Source organism: Protopterus annectens, chromosome 11.part0 (assembly GCF_019279795.1).
Source record: "Protopterus annectens isolate FY-2018-M chromosome 11.part0, PAN1.0, whole genome shotgun sequence".
NCBI lineage: Eukaryota > Metazoa > Chordata > Ceratodontiformes > Protopteridae > Protopterus > Protopterus annectens.
Window position 1 is genome coordinate 475,366,637 of NC_056745.1, and position 20,884 is coordinate 475,387,520.

At 45.0% G+C, this 20,884-nt stretch overlaps 1 protein-coding gene across 1 annotated transcript in view; it reads right to left on the reverse strand.

Annotated features, from left to right (window-relative positions):
* Nucleotides 1-20,884, reverse strand: part of NAP1L1 (nucleosome assembly protein 1 like 1) — a 1,039,563-nt gene that overhangs the window by 985,888 nt on the left and 32,791 nt on the right. The window contains exon 2 of the mRNA XM_044087215.1: nt 258-291. Coding sequence (XP_043943150.1) covers nt 258-274 — 17 coding nt within the window. The 5' untranslated portion in view covers nt 275-291. The remainder of the gene's footprint in view (nt 1-257; nt 292-20,884) is intronic.

Here is a 20,884-nt window from a genome sequence, read left to right on the forward strand (position 1 = left end):
TTACAAAGGTAACACATTTCAAGCACAGCTGCACAAGCACCTTTCATCTTGAGTGTTAGGGTATATTTTTTTGCCAACTAGAAACAGCAGCTTCACCAGTTAGGTGCAGTGAGACTCCCAAAACATGCATCCCCACACTACCACATGCTCCATTACTAAACTGGACAACAGGAACGCAAAAAGATTCTGAAGTTGCCTCCACTTAAACCGACTCAAAATGAAAATCAATTAAACATGAAATGCCATAGAACACTTACTTGTCAATGTCTGCCATCTTGAAACCAGGAATTCCTACAACAAAAACAGGAACATTTTATAAACTGCACAAAAAAAAGTATACATTCAAGCAACTTTTTGAAAACTATTGGCAGAAAGTCAAACATTGAAAGCTGTTCAGTTAAAGTAGCAGCAGTTGAGGCAGCCTGGAGAATTCCCAGTTTGGAAGCACAAGCTACAGCTCAAACCAAGACTCGCCATAACAGGACTTGCACCAAATGCACTGAACTTCTCAGCAAATCTTTCTAGGACTAGATAACTCTCCCATCATGCAACACAGCCCTCCAGCTCTAGTATTCAGCAAAGGGGGCCCTGAAAGCTTGATAAAATAAGTGATGAAGGTGCATTACCAAAGACTTTCTTGCACATCCTGACCCTGTAATTTGTCTGTTCCATTCCAGGAAATTTTAAATGCCTTTTGGGTTTGACAAGCCCATCTTAGTCAGGACAGTTGGCCATTTAATATAACCTGACAAAAGCCCTAAATGATTTGGGAACTAACAAGCTTATAGTTCATGAAAATGTTCTAAATACAAGCATACTACTGAACAAATCTTAGGGGGAACAAACAAATACTAAATTTAAAATTAGACCCAACTGTCAACACAGAAGTTGTAAATTATCCCAAAGTGCCTCCTTTTCTAGCAGAGTAGAAAAAGCAGGTTGACAATTTCTAAAAACAGAAAACAGAAACATCTTAAGGTGCAAAAAATGTGTCAGCCAAAGCTACAATTCAAGCAGAATAATGGAAACAAAGTAAGCACAAGGAAAGGCTCTAGTGTGCGTTACAGAATGGAACATGCCCACTAAATGAAACTTGATGGAATAACTGATCATTCAAGACTTCCAGTAAACTAGGAAGAAATGGGCTCACCTGTCCATGTGGACTGATGACGAGTACTTGACACTGCAATTTGGCTACATGGTCAGATATTTAACAATCCTACTATGAAAAGTGCAGACCTTCAACAAATCACAAGAACTTGTAAGGCTAACTACTTCACTGTCCAAACACAAAGATCTGAGTGACTTGCCAGAATAGGGAGCATAACCTGGAAGAGGACAAAGCCTCAAGTTACTCATGTACAGTCAAAGCAAATGAGTGATCAGGTCAAAAAGCATCCAGAATCTGAGGAAATATGACCCTGGCTAACAGTTCAGCTGAAGTAAGAGGCAGTGGAAAGTTGGGACACCTACCAGATAAGGAGAGAAAGTCAAACAGTGGAGAACATTGAGTATTTTCTGGTCAGACTATCCAAGTGGCCAGTTGTGGGGCATTAAATGACAGCCACACCACTCTACTGGGAGGATACTACTCAGACTACTCTTTGGTAAAAAGCTTCAAAATAAGGGATCACCTAAAAACGGGGGGGGGGATCAATGTCCACTTAAATTGACAGAGGGAAAACTACGAACAAAGGCTTGGACCGGCAATCTGAGACACCAACTCCTCTGCCACCAGATTCTAATAGGGTTGAATACCTGACCAGGAGAAAGAAAATTGAGTGGATGAGAAAGTCTCCCTGTAATTAAAGCAAATTTTGAATATTTCTGCTCCATTGGAGTTTCAATATACATTAAAGATGCACACCTCCAGGCTGGTCACTTATGATGCACAGGACACACTCCAGGTGCAGTTAACCATTGATGAGACCCCTATTCAAATTATAGCTAGCCACCAGCCCCCAAATCTGACTCAAGATGCCCAATCCACCTATTTGGACCTGTTTGAATCTATCAAGATTCAACCCTTTACCCTGATCCTGGATGACTGACTTCAAGTATAGGTTGGAAGTACTCATGCCAGAACACAAATGCCCAGAGATGGAACAGCTAGTTGATCCCCCACAAGGGGGCGATATCTTGGCCTTGGTATTAACATGAGTAACCTTCAGCATCCCTACAGCATCATCCTCCCTGCTAAAAATCAGACTACAAAGCAGTCACTTTCAAAGTCACCATCTTCCCCAACCTCCCTCTAGCTAGGATCAGAAAACTTCTCCAAAGCAGATTATACCATCCCTCAGGAGGCTGTAAACAGCTTCACAGCCCCCCCAGGAACTGGCACCAATGCACAAAACTGCACCAAAACACTACGCATGCATTTGTATAAAATGCTTGTAATCAGGAATACCTGACCGGACCAAATCCTCCACAAGGAAGGGTAAACCTGTCTGGTGGACATGTATAAACAAAAGGAAAAAGTTGTCCAAGACCAAGGAGGGGGAGGGGCAGGTGCCCAATTGGAAGCAATGTCTCCTTGGCCTGAACAAAGCACTAGTGAAACCCTCCAAACAATCCCAACTGGCCACATCTACTATACACAATCATAAGGCCTTTTTCACATGTCAGCAACCCCTAAGGAAGCACCCAGATCTTTTCAGAACTGGTGGTAAAGGACACCACATACACAAATGTCAGACATAGCAAACTTGCTGGCTGACCAATTCGGCAAAAAACTTTACCCCTCTGTCTCCCCCAGTAAATCAGGACTTCCCTAGTACCTGCCCCTTCCCTTACATCTACGGAACAGGTCATCACTGCTCTCTCAAAGGCAGAGAATACAGCTTCCATGGGACTAGATAACATCCCAGGCTGCATCTTACATGAACTCAGGCAGGAAATTGCAGCACCATTAGGTACCTTATTCGACCAAAGAGCGAGTATTGGCTTCACCCCAGCTGAGTGGCAGACAGCCACAGTCTTCCCTTTACACAAAGGTGGAGTGTCCACCAATATGGGAAATTAGAGCCATCAGCCTAACTAGCCGATCTGCAAGACCATGAAATGGATTATGGACCTCATTAACAAGGACATCTGGCAACCTCCAAGCACGATCCCAGTTTGGCTCAGTCCAGGGGATGTAATGTCTGCTAAATTTGGTCAACTACTGAGAAAGCATTCGATGAAGGGAAGACTGCACACTGCCTACCTTGACCTGGCCAAAGCTTTTGACACTACTCCCCACTCAACTAGGCATCAATCCATGTTACCAGATGGGTAGCAAACTGGCTCACTGATGGAACCCATGTAGTCAAAATAGGGGAAGCCACCTCAAAACAGTAGACCTGTAACAAGTGGCATACCCCAGGGTTTGGTCTTTACCTCTTTAGGATACACTTGAGGTGCAGGCCAAAACCAGTGGGCTACAGCTGACCAAGTTTGCAGATGACTGCAAGCTAGGTGCAGTCAAATTCTCCTAGTGATGTGGGACATCCTCCAAGAGGCTCTCAGACAAGTGACTGGTGCCAGAAGCTTGGCCTCAAGCTGAACACCAAAAAATGCATCACCCCCTTTGGGGAAGTGACATCCCCACAAATCACATTAACATCTTAAGCACTCAGTCGTGAGGGATTTGGACACCCAGGTTGATGGCAACCAGACTACCACCATGTTGCTTCCGTTGTATGGAAAGCTTTCTACATGGCCCACCTCATAAGTAAAGGAATCTCATCCAGGGACAAGGTCATAACATCCCTGTATTCTTCCCTTACAAGGCCCCTTTCGGCATGTACCTTGAAAAGCACAATGCAGCAGCTGGAGAGACCAGAGGATCCTCACCAGGAGGATCCAGGGCCTAAAACATCTACCATACACAGACTGGCTAAAAGCCCTATCCCTCTACTCAGTTTCATACAGGCTCCTCAGTGGTCACATCTGTCTAGCATCAGACCCCACCTTGATGGGACTGCTGCATATCTGCAAGTCAAGCTCCACACAAGTAACCCACACATGTGGCCTCATCCTGGTCAGTGACTCATCTATGGAATGGACTCCTTCACATCAAGCGGAGTACCTCTTTACCCCTTTTTAAGCACAACCTGGATAGGAAAAGTACAGTTGTGTACACTTACCATAAATGCAGATGTTTCACTGCTGCAGTCCTAGCCAATGGGTTATCCAGCTCCCAGCAGTCCTAACCAATTGGATATCCAGCTCCCGGCAGCCCTAGATTGCCCATACCAAAGGTAAGTAAATACGATGACAGCTGTCATCTGTTAAGAATGTCTGACAAAAGGAGGCAGCCAACGTCACTTCCTCAGTCTTTCTTGCCACAAGTCAGGAGCCCCAAGAAAACAAGGCTTGAACCAAAAATAAAAGTAACCTTGCAAAGAAAACCAGATTCAGCCTGCACTTTAGGAAAGGAGAGCAGGACCAAAAAAAGGGGAAGGAGAGGGGGAAACCAGGACTGCAACAGTGAATACACTAACATCTACATTTATGGTAAGACAACTGTACTATGTTTAGGGTTTCACTGTTTGTCCTAACCAATGGGTTGATTACCAAAGTCCAGAGAAAAGGGAGGAGGTAACAGAATCAAGGACTGGAGAGAATGCCCTGTAGAACAGCAGTGGCAAACCCTGCCCTGGTTCTAGAAAACAAAGGCAAATTATAATGCTTTGTGAAAGTGTGAACAGAAGACCATGTGGCAGCCTCTAAAATGTCTTTAGTAGGGACATCCCTTAAAAAGGTTGCAGAAGTAGAAGCTGCTCTTGTGGAATGGGTCCTAACCCCTTGAGGAACCTTGCCATGAAAGGAATACAATGTGCAATCCACTTAGAAATGGTTTGCTTAGGAGATAAATTTTGTCCTGAGCTCCAGGAGCAAAACTGATCCATTTGCTGATTTCCAAAGGTCTTTAGTCCCGTCAAGGTAAAACCCGAGCTGTGTGCACATCAAGAGAACATGGGATCCTTTCACCTCAATTTGAGGATTAGGAAAAAAAGTAGGCAGGTGTATGGACTGATTAAGAGTCAGGCAAGAAACCACCTTGGGCACGAGAGATTGGTTCTCAGAGACACGATCCACATGGAAAAGAAAAGGCTCCACAGCCAAAGCTTGCAGCTCTGAAACTCCTTGCTGAAGTTACAGCCAAGAGGAAGGCAGTCTTCCAAGAGGCTAAACCTGTGGTGGCAGCTGGCTCAAAAGGAGGAAGAGTTTCTCTAAAACAAAAAGATCCCAGGCTGGAGTAGGTGCCCTTCTGGGAGGTTAAGTTGCAAGCACCTCTGAGAAACATTTTCATCAGGGGATAAAGAAAATGGCTTCAAAAGAACAATGAGCAGAAATGGCTGAAGCATGGATCTTGATAAAGGAAAATGAAAGACCACCCTGAAGCAAATCAGCCCAGTATTCCAGATCAGAGGAAGGGTAGGCCGAGAAGATGCCCCTCTACCCTGCACCCAATGAGAATCTTTCCCATTTGCCAGCGTAGGACTTCCTAGTGCTAGGCCTCCTGGCCTCCCAAAGTTAACCTGCAGGGAAAGGGAAGAAATGGATTCATACAATGAGCCATGCTGCCAAATGGAGAGACTGAAGACTAGATGTAGAATGCTTCCCCCTTCCTGAACCAAAAGATCTGGTTTGAGGAAAACGCCAAGGAGGAAACTGGGAGAGAGCAAAGCAGTAGACACCAATGCTGTCTGGGCCAGTCTGGAGCTATGAGAATAGTCCTTGGTCTTTCGTCCCTGATCTTCAATACTCTGGGAACAGGAGGAAGGAAGGCATAAACTGACAGAAGCATCCACTCTCCAGGCCCTGCCGTTTTGCTGTCTGGTGCAAAATATAGTGGTAGAAGGTGGTTGTCTGGGGAGGAGAAAAGATCCACCTGAGGAGTGCCCCAATGTTGAATGATGCTGTTAAAAAGGCTGTAAAAAGACAGCTCTGTTCAGTTGCCACTCGTGAGGATTCAGGGTCTGGCTGGCTGCTCAACTGGCATGCCAAATATTGAGTCCCCCTGGAAGAAACTGAGCTAGGAGATGCAGGCCCAAGGATGCTGCTGTGGACCAGAGAATCATGCTCTATCTGCACAGGGGGTAAGAAGGAGTCCCTCACTGTTTGTTGATGTACCACAACTGGTGTTCTGCTCTGACAGAGTTCCTGGAGAAAGATGCTTTAACGCTAGTAAGGCCTGCTGAACTATCAACTACTTTAGGTTTATGGGCAGGTGCATCTGCTGGGCATTCCAACGTCCCTGCATGCATCTGCCATCCAGGTGAGCTCCCCAGGTGTAGTCCGATATGCAAGAACTTGAATGGCAGGAGGTGGGCAAAAAGGCATGCTTTTGTTTTGTAGACAGGCTGTCACCCACCATAGAAACTGGTCGGCAGACATGGAAGCATAGGAATATTCACATCCAGGTCCTGTGAATGTTGACGCAGTTCGAGGTACCATTGCAATTTCCTCATATGCAGTCTTGCATAGGGAATGAGAATGTGAGAGGTCATGTATCCTAGAACTTGCAGGTATTTCCTTGCAGGGAGCTGGAACAGGCTTGCCAAATCCTTGAATTTAACTGAAAGTTGCCTGCTTAACCTGGGTGAGATATCTGGGTGGCTGTGTTCAGACTCTCTCCCAGGAATGTTATCTCCTTGGTTGGCACCAAAATTGGTGTTTTCCTTGTGTAACCCAGAGGAGAGAAGAGTCCAAATTCCAGATCCTTTAACAGCTGTTCCTGAGAATTTGCTTGAATTAGACAGTCGTCCAGGTATGGATAAATTTGAATTTTCTTCTGCCTGCAAAAAGCAATGACTGGAGCTAGGCACTTTGCGAAAACTCTGGGAGCATTAGATAAGCCAAAGGGCAGTGCAGAGAATTGATAATGTTGCTTGCCCACTCTTAAATGAAGTTATTGCCTGCAACTTTCCCTGATAGGGATTGTGCAGATATGCCTCAGATCCAAAGTTACCAGCCAGGAGTCCTTGCCCAACATTGGTAGCAGCTGATGCAGAGTGAGCATTTTGAACTTTGGAATTACCAAGAAAGAGTTTAGAAAGGATAGATCTAAGATAGGATGCCAGGTGCCTTCTTTTTGGAACCAGGAAAGGTCTAGAATAGAAGCCCTGGCCTACCTGAGCATAGGTTCATACTAGGCTATCTGCCCAAGGGCATTTATAAGCCTAGCCCATAGTTATGTGGCTTTCGCCACCCCTTTAGTTTGAATAAAAACTATGCCTACCATTTTTCTGTGCCTCTGTCAAGCAGTGACACTGAAGTAATCCCTGGGGTATATCTGCGATCTCCCATCCATTGGTCAAGATTCCTCTTGAACAGGGCCAGCAAGGTGCTCTGCCTCACATGTACCGGGATTTTGTTCCACAGCATAGGGAGTCTCTGGGTGATGAATCTGTCCCTCCAGCACGTTCTATTTATAACCGTGTCAAGGTTTTAAGTCTCCCGCCCTTGTGGTTCTGAGGGATCTAGATTTTTTGAGGTGAAGCATATTCATCAAATCTGGGTTTGACATGGCCTTATATGTCAGGCACAGGTCACCTCTGAGCAAGCTGTACAAGACTGAATAGAGCTGGTGTTTTCAGTCGGGCAGCATAAGACATATTTTTGAGACCCTTTATCCTTTTGGTGAGGAACTTTTGGGGCCTTTCAAGCTGCAGCAGGTGTCTGGTCAGATACATTCCGAACGGGGCATTGTACTCAATCATGGGTCTAATGAGTGATGAGTACAGGGGGACGATGACCTCCCTTGATCTAGATGTGAACCCCTTCATGATCAGGTGGGCGATATAGAAGGTTTTCCTAACTACTTTAGCAACATGTGTCAAACGAAAGGCTACTGTCAACTTGGGTCCCCAGATCCCTGATGACTTTCTGTGCTCAGTGGATTGCCACCTATATGGTAGCTAGGGGTAACCTTGTTTTTCCCGAAGGATATGACTACATTTTTTGGCATTTAACTTCAGGCCATGGCTCTGGCACCAGTTATCCGTTTCTGTGAGGCCCTTCTGGAGGATAGCTGTGTCAGATGTGTTTTTGACTGACGCCCAGTTTGCAGTCATCTGCAAACTTTTCAGCCATAACCCTCCTGTGTTTGCTTGTACTTCAGAAAAGTAGATGCCGAACAAGAGTGGACTCAGGACTGAGCCCTGTGGGACACCACTTGCGACGGGCTTAGAGTCTGACATGGCTCCAGCAACTCTGACCCTGTGGGTTCTGTCACTTAGCCAGTTTTGCAACCCATCTTGTGATGTATGGGTTTACATTCAAGCTGATGAGTTTTTCGATGACACCTGAGTGGGGTATTGGGTCAAAGGCCTTTGCCAGGTCGAGGTAGGCTGTATGGACTGCCTTTCCCTCATCAATGGCCTTGGTGACCCTCTCGAAAAAAAGTCAAACAAGTTTAAGAGGCAGGATCTGCCTTTGACAAAGCCAAACTGGGTTGGATCCAAAGTCTGCAAGTTCCCCATGTCTTTATTTATGAGTTCCATTATGATCCTCTCCATGGCTTTGCAGATAAGGCTTGTCAAGCTAATGGGGCGGTAATTTCCAGGGTCGGTGGAGGCACCGCCCTTATGAAGTGGGACCACAGTCGCAGTGCGCCACTCCTTGGGTACGTATCCTGAGGTGAGGCTAAGATTAAACAGCTGTCCTAACTGTGGGTTTAATTCCTCGTTGAGTTCATGAAGCACACAGCCGGGGACACCATCCGGTCCCATGGTCCCATGGATGCTGTGTTTTTTGCCTTAATGAGGGCAGTTCTCACCTGGGCGTTGGAGATGTTTGGGGGGCTACAATCCTCTGGAATAGATATCTCTCCTTTTGGGGGAGTTTGCACTGAACCTGTCAGCCAGTATGTTAGCAATGTGTGTAGGTTCAGTAATTTTCACATCATTTTGAACTAATTCTGAGCATATCTGGGAGTTTCCTCCTAGGTTTCTAACATAGCTAAAGAAGGCCTTATGATTGTCTTTAGAGTCCTTGGCGATTTTTCTCTCAAAATTTGCCTTGGATGATTTTATGAGAGCTTAGTTTTTTTACTTATGATCAAAGGTGTCTTACCTTTCAAGGATTTTGCTCTATCTTGTAGTAGCTTCCTCCTTTTGTTGTAGAGCTTGTTTATGGCTGGGGTCCACCAGACTGGACGCTTGCCTTTGGTACAGAGAGTCTTAGTTTTGTTTGGGATTGCCTGATCCATGCAGTCCTGTAGGTGCTGGTAGAAGGCATTTGTAAGTGATTCAGCAGTTTGAGTAATGTTTACCACTGGCTCAGGGGCCTTAAAGGAGACCACACTAGTTTTTAGAAGTGTGAAATCGGCTTTTGAGAAGTTTTTCACTGTGGTCTTTTTTCAGGTGGGGGCAGGATGAGGACCTCCAGCGAGATTAGTTTATGATCTGATCTCACCAGTGAGGGGTATACTTCCGGTGTTGAACATTTTGATCCCATGTTCGTGATGAGATAAAGTATGTTTTCTCCTCTTGTGGGGATGGTGACTAGTTGTTCCATGGCATTTGAGTTTATGAACTCCAGGAATCTTTGGGTTAGAGTGTTCGGGCTTGAGTAGTGTTCCCAGTCTATATTAGGGTAGTTGAAGTCACCTAGTATGATGGTGTTTGGAGATGCATTTATCCCCTCCAATGTTTTCAGGAAGGCCATGTGAGGTTCCTGAGTTTGAGAGGGTGGCCTGTAACATGCTACAAATTGCAGAGCAGTCTTGCCTATGGTTAATTGCACCTGGATGGTCTCCGATGCATCGTCGTTGCCACCAACCTTGAGGTGTGGGTGTCCTTTATGAATATGGACACCCCCTCCTTTCTTGGTGTTGTCCGGATTTTGGGGCGAAACACATGATATGAGGTGAAACCTGTTAGTGCTGGGGTGCTCTCAGGAGCCTTGAACCAGGTTTCTGTCACAGCACAGACATCGATGTTCTCCATATTGAGAAGGGCCTCGAGTGCGTGCATCTTGAGATTGAGACTTCTGGCATTGAGCAGCATTACCCTTAGTTTTTTTCCTTTTTGGTGTTCTAGGGTGGTAGGTTTAGAATTTGAGCCTTGCCTAAAAAAGGCACTATGGGGGTGGCAAGAGCCTTTGCCAATATCCGGAAGCCCAGGTGCAAGCAGTCCCTTGCGAAGCAGCGTGGCTTGTCCAGCATGTCATCCCAGGCAGACAGACATTGGATCCCCTTTGAATGACACCAGAATTTAAGCCAATTATTAAAGCTGATCATCTTATCACTGTATTGTGGCATCATTCTAGGTGAAGGTAGGATACTGCTCAAGGTCAGGGTCATACCTGCCTGGGCTACATAATCAGAGAGCTCCTCGATGTCCCTTTTCATGTAGTCCAAGGAGGTACGTCTCAGGTCGTTGACACCAGCGTGGACAATGACTGAGTCGTACTTGTACCTGCTGTTGAGAGACCTGAGTGCTTGCGTTATGTGGTGGATTCTAGCACCCGACAGGCAGCTTACTGTGACCTTCTCCTTACTCAGTCTGGTGAGCGGGACATCAGTGTGTCTGACTATGGAATCACCAATGACAAGTGTCAGGAACAGATTATTGGTTTGGAGGAGTGTCCAGGAATCCTTTGGTTACCAGAAAAGTGGAATGAAAATCTGTGTCCTAGGGATACAGTTCTGAGTACTCATTTGTCATCTGTGATGGTGGCCCAGACATTTGCAAAAATGGCCAACCCGCCCCCTAAAGGACTCTTTGGACAAGCAGAACAGCCAGACGGTGGACAGTCATTGAGAATGTTTTGATTGAGATGCAGGCTTAGAACTTCCCACCTTAGAAGTGAAAGCATGCCAATGCTTAGACCTTTGAGGGATAGACACCTGCCCCCTAGAAGACTTGTAACCTCTAGTCCTGGAATGGTTCTGTCTGCTGGTAGCAGGAAACCAGCAACTCTTAGAAGGGCAATTCCTGCTGAAGCGAAGAGGCTGAACTTGCAGAAAGTCTGTTTGCATAGACTTATCCACCATCTTTGAACACTTGCTCTGCTTTGCTGCCAAAATGACTGTCCTTATGTAAAGGTACATCTAAAAGCTTAGACTTAACATGCTCTGGAATGGGCCGTTCCCTGAGCCAAGCATGCCTTCTAATAACAGATCCAGTAGCCATCACCCTGCAGGAGGCTTCTAGAATGTCAAAACCACAATGTAATGAATGTTTGACCAGACTGGCAGAATTCAGCAAATCCTGCACACTGTCAAGAGGCACACTTGCAATCTTTGACTTAATAGCCTCCAAGGTGTGCTGCTGATACTTAAGCACATGAAAAAGGCAATTAGTAGACCCAATAGCAAAAGTGGCAGAGGTATAAACTTTTTATCCCACCTATCTAGGTTCCTAAGTTACCTGTCGGAACAGGATTTTTGGTAAGTGGCCTTAACTCCTTTAGGCCCTTGAGAAAACCTCTGGGTCAGCTAGCAGACTCCTAAAGAAACAAATGAGAATCAGGGACTCTATAGAACCTGTCAGATTTCCTGGGAGCAAGAAGAACATAATTCAGAGTAAAGGAATTTTCCAGAAAAGCCACCACTTCCAAACACTGGAGGAATAGCCAGACGCTTACGAGGCAAATCCAAAAACTCCCTGATGCTTTCCCCATTTAAAATGCTCTGAGAGTATTCTTAGCTTTCCCAATTTAAAATGCTCCCAGACAGTATTCAGAGTATTACCAAGAGAGAAATACTCTTAAGCAGAAGGAATAGATTCCGCTGCATCAGAATCCTCAAAAGGAGAAAAAGCCAGAGAAACTTCCTCTTAATCAGTACAAATGGTAGAAGTATCAGAATCTGAAGATAAAGCCTCTGGGGAGACATCCCTACCCCTTTTTGAAGGAGAAGGCTGTGCACCCCTAATAGTCAAAAGGTTATTAGCCATTTTAACCATTTGAGATAGAGGGGAACGAGAGGAAACTGGAGCCTGTTTCTTCACAAGCTTATGACAGGAGGATTTACTTGCAAGTCTGAAGGACTCTGGAGGCTTAGCAACTGCTGTAGTGGCAGAGGTAGTCTGTATGAGCCTGCTGTCAGAAAGTAGTTGTGTACACTTACCATAAAATGTAGAAGTTAGTGTGTGTACTCACTGTTGCAGTCATCACATTTGGGTTATCTGCCTGCAGGTAGCCCTCAGCCAGCCTGAATACCGGAGTCTTGGGATTTCTGTGTTGTCATGACATCAGGTCATCAGGGGTATAAAACACAGCCAACACCATTACATCAGTTTCTTGCCCCAGATCTCAGGTGCCTCCACAATGGGAAGCAATTTTATATTATGGTACACCATCAAAAAGCAAATACACCAGAAAAACTAAATATACCAAACAAGAACCAAGAGAAGTCAGGGGGCTGGAGGGAGGGTAACCAGGACTGCAACAGCGAATACACCAACATCTACATTTATGGTAAGTGTACACAACCGTACTAAGTTCTTAGCGTTTCACTGTTGGAAATCACATTTGAGTTGAGTTAGAGCATTAGGGCCAGCTATTAAGCCCTGCAAGACTGCAGTGGCTAAACCAGCTCTTGATTTAGAAAAATAGGCATGTGGCAATGCTTGAAGATATGTAGAGCTCCAGGTAGCAGCTTCAAGGACGTCCCAGGTAGGGACTATTCAGAAAGGCTGCAGAGGTAGATGCAGCCTTGGAGGAATGTGATCTTATCCCCTGTGGGGTAGGTTTTCCCTAGTGCTTGTAGCAGAAATTAATGCAATGGGCTATCCATTTGGAAATGGTTTGCTTTGAAACAGCCTTCCCCTCTGCCCCTGCAGCAAAGCCAACTAGCAGCTGTTCAGATTTTCTGAGAGGCTTAATCCTGTCCAAATAAAATCCAAGTTGTCTATGCAAATCCAGAGAGTGCAGTATTAGTCCCCCTTCTGTGGATTAGGGGAAAAAAAGTAGGCAAATGAATGGACTGATTTAGGGCCACATTAGACATCACCTTGGACATAAAGGAAGGGTTGGTCCAGAGGGAAACCTTGTCCACATGGAAGATAATGAAGGGTCCCACTGCCATGAGGGCCTGTAATTCACACTTCTTGCTGAAGTGACGGCTAGAAGGAAGGCTGTTTTCCAAGAAAGGAATTTCAACTCTGCTGTTGCAGCTGGCTCAAAGGGGGGGGTGAGCTTTTCCAATACAAAGTTAAGGTCCCAGGCTGGAGTGGGGCTCTTAACCCTCTAAGGAAGTGTTTTAGCAGGGGGTGAGAGAAGAGGGGTGGCTCAGTATTATAATGGGCTGAAATGGCAGAGGCATGAATTTTAATTGACAAGGACAGGCCCTTGTGGAACATCTGTTAAATACTGAAGAATGAGGTAAGCTGGGCACCATTGTGCCCATCCCCGGAGTCTGGCTGCAGAAACAGTTCTTTTCCACTTTTCAGCATAGGATTTTCTACTACTAGGCCTCCTTGCCTCCAGAATGACATCTAGCACCTGCTTACTGAGGGATACTAGAGGAGAGCTCAAGGAATTAGCCAGGTCGCAAGGTTCACGGTTTGAAGCTAAGGGTGCAGAATCTGGCCCATCTGCTGGGACAGCAAGGAAGGGGTCTCTGAGGCAGGTGTCATGGTTGCAGCAGTGTCATACTGGGGTACCAGTGCTGGCATGGCCAGTCCTGTGCAATCAGCATTTTCCTTGGCTTGTCCTCTTTGATCTTTAGCAGAACGTTTGAGAGGAAGGCATTAAACAGAGGCTCTCAGGTAAAGGACAGGGCATCCACTTTCCAAGCTTCACTGTGGGGGAGTCCTTGCGCAGAATTTGTCCAATTGGTAGTTGAGGGGAGGCAAATGGGGGGGAACTCCAGAGGTAGACCCATTTGTCTCCCCTCAAGAGGTTAAATATTTTTGGTTTACATTCGTGTAGGTCCATGAGATTTCTGCTTAAGTTGTCTGCCAGTGAATTTAGCTAGCCTGGCAGGAATTGAACTTGTAGGTGCACTTGGTAGCTCAAAGCTGTTCCACAAAGCCATGGCTAGTCTGCAAAGAGGTTACAAGTGGGATCCCCCTGCTTGTTTATGTATCACAACAGTGGTGTTGTCTGCCTTTACCAATAGTTGTCCTGGAAGAATAGTCTTTGAAGGCTGTCAGGGAATTCTGTACAGCTAACATTTTTGATTGATATGCAGGTGGATTTGACTCCAGTTCCACTTGCCTTGAATGCACTGCCCTGTCAAGTGAACCCCCAATGCATAGTCTGATGCATCTGTTAGGGTTTGGGCAGCAGGGGGTAGAGTGAAAGGGAGCCCCTTGTTGCAGTAGCAGGCCTCTGACCACCAAAGGAACTTTGTCTTTATACAAGGAATGATGGGAATTTATTCCAGGTCCTGAGAAAGCTGACACCATAGGCTTTTTAGATACCACTGTACTTTCCTCATATGCAGTCAAGCAATGGCTGGAGCTACACAATAAATACCCTGGGCGCAGTAGATAATCCAAAGGGAAGTGCAGAGTACTGATGGGCACTAAGTGTAGGTATTTCCTGCAAGATTCCCTTATTGGAATGTGCAGGTAAGCTTCAAGTCTAAGGTTGCCAGCCAGGCATCTTTGCCTAGCATAGGAAGAACCTGTTAGCACCTTGTATTTTGGAATTACTAGAAAAAGGTGTTAAGAGAGAGAGGTCCAAAATAAGACACCAGGAGCAGTCTTTTCTGGCTACCAGGAAAAGTCTTGAAAACCTTGACCCCTTTTGTTCTGCTGGGACAGGATGAACAGCCCTGATACTTGGAAGAGAACCTGCTGTTGGGCCTCTGCCCACTGATTTGGGGGTAGGTCTGGACAACTGTTTGGGGTTGGTAGTGTGTGGAAGTGGAATCTATTATTGAGAAACTATGTTCAAAACCCATTTGTCCTGGGTAATTAGTTCCCAGGTTTTTGCATGCAGGGCAAGCTTTCCTCCCAAGGGAGCAGGCAGTTGAGCAGGGCTTGGAAGGGTTAAGGTAAAGTCATTGTGCCATTTTTCCATAGGGGGGGAAGGCTTACTACTCCCTCCTTTGGAAATGGGAGCCCCCCCACTGCTTAGGTCTGTGTGCAGCCTGAGACTAACCTAGGTGGTCTGCTGTTCCTGGGTTTGGACTGAAGGCCTGGAAGAGACTGGAAAGGACCAATTCTTTGAAAGCCAATGGCTACTAAATCTGGGAGGCTGTACTTGTAGGAAATCTTTAACAGGTTGCATAGATTTAGCTTTTTCCTCCATCCTTTTGAAGACTTCGGCTTTGTTGACAAAAAGGCGGTCTGTTTTAGCTTTAACATGATCTGGCAAGTTTTGTTCCTTTAGTCAAGCACACCTAAGTACAGATCCAGTGACAGCAGCCCTGCAAGATGCTTGTAAAGTGTCAAAACCATATTGCAAAGTATGTTTACCAACTTATTCTGCAGGATGAATTAAAGCCTGTAATTGTATTCAGCAGTCAGGAATCATCATTTTCTGTTTTAGTCTCATAATATGCTGCGGCTACTTTAACATATGCAACTGCCAATTTAAAGCCCTAATGGCCAAAGTAGCAGAAGTTTATACCTTCTTACCCAATCTGTCTAAGGCTCTAGAATCTATCAGAAGGGGTAGGATTTTTGGCAGCAGTAGCCTTAATGCCTTTTGGTCCTTGAAATGGTCTTTGGATCCACAGAAAGATTCCTGAAGAGGAACTTGACAGTTGGGTATTCTGCAACACCAGTCAGGTTTTCTGGGAGCTGGAGGTAGTGTTTGGAGTAAGGCTAGATTCCAAGAAAGCATCTGCAATGTCCAGAACAGGAGGGATAGCTAGAGGCCTGTGTTGGGACAGGAGTAAGAATTACTTAAGCCTCTTTTTGGACTCAGGGTAATCCTGGCTTTTCCAGCGGAAATTCTCCCCAAGAGTATGCAAGGTTTCACCGAAAGAAAAATCTTCTGGAAGGGAAGCAGAGGGAATGGAATCCTTATAAGTAGATAAGGGCAAATCCTGGTAAAATCAGAAGGAGCAGAGATTCCTGATCAGAAGAACCAGTAAGAAATTCAGTTCTAGGTCTCCGAGGGGGAAGGCTGGCTTTCCCCAATATAATAAGGTCTTCAGCCATTCTAAGCATTTGTTTTTGAGGCATATGGGCCTGAGCTCGCAGACTGGTAGTTTTCTAGTTGTAGTGCGAGTTTTAGGCCTGAGGGATTCGGAACTTCTGGATGGAAACAGACATCCGTTTAAAATGAAAGCCTGTAGGCCTGAATACACCCTCAGAAGCCAGTGCCTGCACAGCAGCTCCAGACCCATCCAAGGATGAGACATCTGCAAGTTCCATAGACTAAGCATCTTGCAGCATACCAGACTCAGAATGGGTCTCAGTAGAGGCCTGCGAATTTGAAGTAGCAGGTATAAGGGGCTGCGAAGGCACCTCACCAAGTACTGGCAGACTGGAGACTAGCTTAACGGAAGCACAGTCTGCAGTTTTGGGCCTATGCAGTCTCTTTACCCTTACTTTTTTGGAAGATCAGTAGTCTGAGGGCTTAAAGCTATTTCAGAGTACTGCAACCAAGTACGAAAGTAACTGGCTGCAAAAATAGCCCCACAGATAATTTGGGGATTGAACAAGGCACTCAAACAGCGAGGGACGTCATGGTCTGGACCTAAACAAGGGATGCAGCATGAATGAAAATATGAGGCATTTGCTTTCCACAGTTAAGACAACTGTTAACTTTTACCGACACTGGTTGGAGCAAGAAAAAGGATCCCCAATGGGGTACTTTTTTGAAGATTTAGGATCTGAAATTCTAAACTTTCAGGAGTTGGCCGACTGGCACTTGAACTGCTTCTGCTTCGGGCACCACACAGCAAGAAAGACTGATGTAATGGTGTTGGCTGCATGTTTTATACCCCTGACAGCATGGAAGAGACCCCGCATCTGATGCAGAAATCAGAAGACTGGTATTCAGGCCAGCTGAGCACTACCTGCAGGCAGATATTGCAAGTGTGAAAAACATCGAAGAATGGAAGCCTCAAACACTGGAGCCAGCTTAGTGGCTCTGGCTAAAGAGGCAACAGGTGGAAAGTTAGAAGACAATGGAAGCCAGAGGCCTGGGGACTCCAAAATGGTCTCAACCGAGGCCTGTGGTTGAAAATCCATGGACTGCAGGGGCTGCAAAGGCACCTCACTGGCTACTGCAGGACTGAACCAACTTCTCTGAAGACCTGGCCCTCAAGCCTGGCACGGTCCTTGCCCTTATGCTTCTTGGGGACATCTGAAGTATGAAGACACTGGACGCCGTACTGAAACTTAGGCCACACTCCAAAATGCTTAGCCAAAAGCTTAGCCTGACAACGAATAGTATGTGGATTAAAGGAAGCACAGAGATCACAATTAGGAACGTCGTGGTCAAGGCCTAAACAAATACAACAGGAATGAAAATTTCTATGGGGAATCTGTTTTCCACATGCAAGAATTAACTCTGACATTTGTTATGGCAAGGAGGAAAAAAGGGGGATCCCAACGGGGTACTTGGCTGTAGTAAACTTTGTAATCTGAAACCAAAAATGTAAACAGCAGACCAGCACTTGTGCAAAAAAGCTTCTGTTTTGGGCTCCATGGCAAGGAAGACTGGGGAAGTGACGTCTGCTGCCTCCTTTGGTATCGGACGTACTGATGTCCTTAAACAGCCAATGTCATTTACTTACCTTTGGTATTCTGGCCAATCGAGGGCCACCAGGAGCCAGATAACCAATTGGTTAGGACTGCAACAGTGAAACACCATCAGAAAATATGCCCCTGGGATTCCACCCACATCCCTGCTGGACAGGGGAATCAGGTGCCGATTTGTCTAAACATGGGCCAAACTCTTGGGTTAGGCTTAAAAAGGCCTCAGGGCCAATAGCCTAGTAACCTCCTATGCTGGGGTCCTCAGTCTCATTACCTTTAACGTTTGATTAGATAAGCATAAACAGTTAGAAGCAGGTTGTCTGTATCCACTCAGGACTTTGCCATGACTGGCTGTTTGAAAAAGCAAGGAGAGGTGAGAGGTGAATTTGTGAATACCCATCCATTTTTTTTTTTTTTTTTTTTTTAAAACTCAGTTGAATCTAGTGCATCACGTTACTTCACATGGAGTGAAGTTTGATCTAGAAGTAGTAGTGTTTCTGTGATTTGTAAAAGCAGGTTGATCTAAACTTAGTGTTCACCAGACCAATTTATGGAATCAAGTCTTTGAGACTAATGGTGCAAAAAGCAAGCAACAGATCTAGATTCATGGGGGGGCAAAGCAATATATACAGGGACAGGGCCTCCAGCTTCACCTGGTAGCCAAGATCTTTTGGGCCAGATAATTTTAAATTATGAACTACTAGGATAAGTCAAAGACAGCTCAGAGCAGTTTTCTAGGAAGAAAGTGCAGAATGGAGGACTATGGATCTAGAGAAGAAGGTGCCTTTTGTAATCTGCTGTGCCAGATTTCCTAACCACTGGGGCACAGCAGGCACTTTAGTTGCAACATGGGGAGAAACGGCAGGCACCTAGTTGCAACATGGGCACCACAGGCACTTTAGTTGCAACAACTGTTATGCCCCATACCTCTGGAAGACAGCAGCAAAGCTCAGTCTGAACGGCTGTGGCAGCAAGTCTATCTTATCTACCTGCACACATCAGCTGGGTATATTACCAGGTCCTATGGAGGACTTATTTTTGTTAAGTACCTTTATCATCAAGTGTTCTTTGGAAAACTATGCAAGTTTTGTATAGTTCTCAGGGATGAAGTTCGCACTCAAGGTGTTGGCTAAATTTATGACACAAAGTTCAAAATACAGTAAACTCATTTAACCAGAACTCTAGCAACTGGCAAAACAGAGTACAATTTTCATGTGCTGCACAGTTTCCCCCAGCAGAAATATAACTTGCTTTTTTAGGTTTTAAAAAGGAAGATGACTCCCTCTCCCCAACCAGAGAGCAAATCAAACCAAATAGTATAGGTTACATTAGTCAGGCCTATTTTTAATAGTAACTCAAGCAGCCAGAAACTACAGTTACCCGGCATCTACCAATCCTGACGCGTGCCGGTTAAGTTTATTGTATTGTTTTCTTAACTTCCTTAAATAAAGGATGCCATCCTTTGCTTCCAATTCATGGGATGTCTTTTCTGACCATATTTCAGTACCCTCATTGATTTTGATCTTTGTGTGGATCTTTAGTTCTGCTGTATCCTCCAAGCAGCTTATATTGTATAGAACAATCATGTAAAACAAATGATAGTAAGAATATACATTTATGCACGTGGACCACCAGGCCAGTTTGCTCTAGCTTCCCATTTAGTTTGCATCAACATTACAGTTGATATCAGAACGATCTAGGAGCTTAAGCCACATCAACATTTTGGTGGTTACAATTGGACCTTAAATGGAGACTTCGCCACCAATGTCCTACAAACCTGGGATGTAAACATCACTAGACATCCGATGGTTTGGGGATTTAGGTTACCAGCTTGTGGGAAGAAAGCCAGTGGGGCAGTACATAGATGCTATATTTGAGAACTAGCTCAAGAATATTTTGTCAGAGTTCTTACTTTTGAAAAAAAAAAAAAAAAAAAAAAACACAAACACATTTAGGCATAACACAGGCCTCAGTTTAAAATCGAAGACAATTAAATCCCCGTAAGGATAAAATTAGTGTATTTGAAATCCATCCAGTACACAAAGACCAAAACTGGTATCAAAGTAACTGTTGGGTTCACTTAAACCTTGCACAACCTGGCAAGAGAAATTGAGAATTCTGGAAGCCATGAATCCTAGACTCCCAAGATTCTGTCATACTGGATCAGGAGCTTCCAGACGCCTTTGGAAAAGCTCTCTAGAAGAGTGACCAAGTCTACCTGGAAGCCCAGAATTACATGGGTTCCTTTACTTCATACCAGAGACTCTGCAAAGGTCAGCAATTCATCAAAATTAGGGGAAATGCCTTGCAGTCTGCAAAGAGCTATCCCCTGGAGATAAACATTTGTAAACAGCCTAGAAGACATTAGTGTGCCACAAATTTACTGCCAAAGGGAAAGTGGTAGACAGCCTAAAAGGACAGACTAATTGGGGGGACAGTCTTCTTGAAAGTTAGCCTCATCGTTCCCCAACTGCCATTTTTCATTTCCCTGTTTCAGGACAGGAACCAATTTAGTCTTAAAATGCAGAGTTTAAGATTGATGTGTGGTTTGAAATCTTAGTAATCTCCTGAAACAATTTCAGTTCTGTGAGAACATAAGCAGCAGGGTCAAACAAAAATCTCCTTGTCTAGTGTAATTTAAAATCTCAGGACTTGCCTCAAAGCTTTTACACATGTACCCAGGCACATCTTCTCAAAGTACTTCAAAGCATGATTAGACACCCGAGACCAGTTAGTTACAATTAAGACAACACATACCTTCTGAAAGTGTGGCAGAACAATCCCAACTGTCAACACCAGACAAATTGGAGAATTCTCTTCAAAAATATCAAAAACCTTACCTTCCCATCTGAAGGGGGAGCTGGTATTTAGTATGCTTTTAAAGACCAAATGCTGAGGAGTCGGTTAATGCAGGCATCAAAGCCTGACATTAGGAGGAAATTAACTCCACTTACAGCATATAATTTATCTGGTATGTTTATCCAGGGGAACATACACTGGTTCCCACAAAATAAAAACTTCAGCCTAGAACTAGTCGCAGAAAAATATGGAGTTGGACAAACCTTCTTGGGGGGGGGGGGGTCACATTCTTGATTTGAGAGTCTAGGTCATCACTGTCAGAATCCAAGTTTCAAAAGGAATATACTAACCCAGTTTTTTTGGAATGCATTTCTACTCTAGGATAGAATGCCCACAACCTGACCAAGGTGAAAAAATCCTTGTGAACAAATCCTTGTCAGTGTCTTTGTATGTGCAACCTCTCATCTTCTAGGGGCATC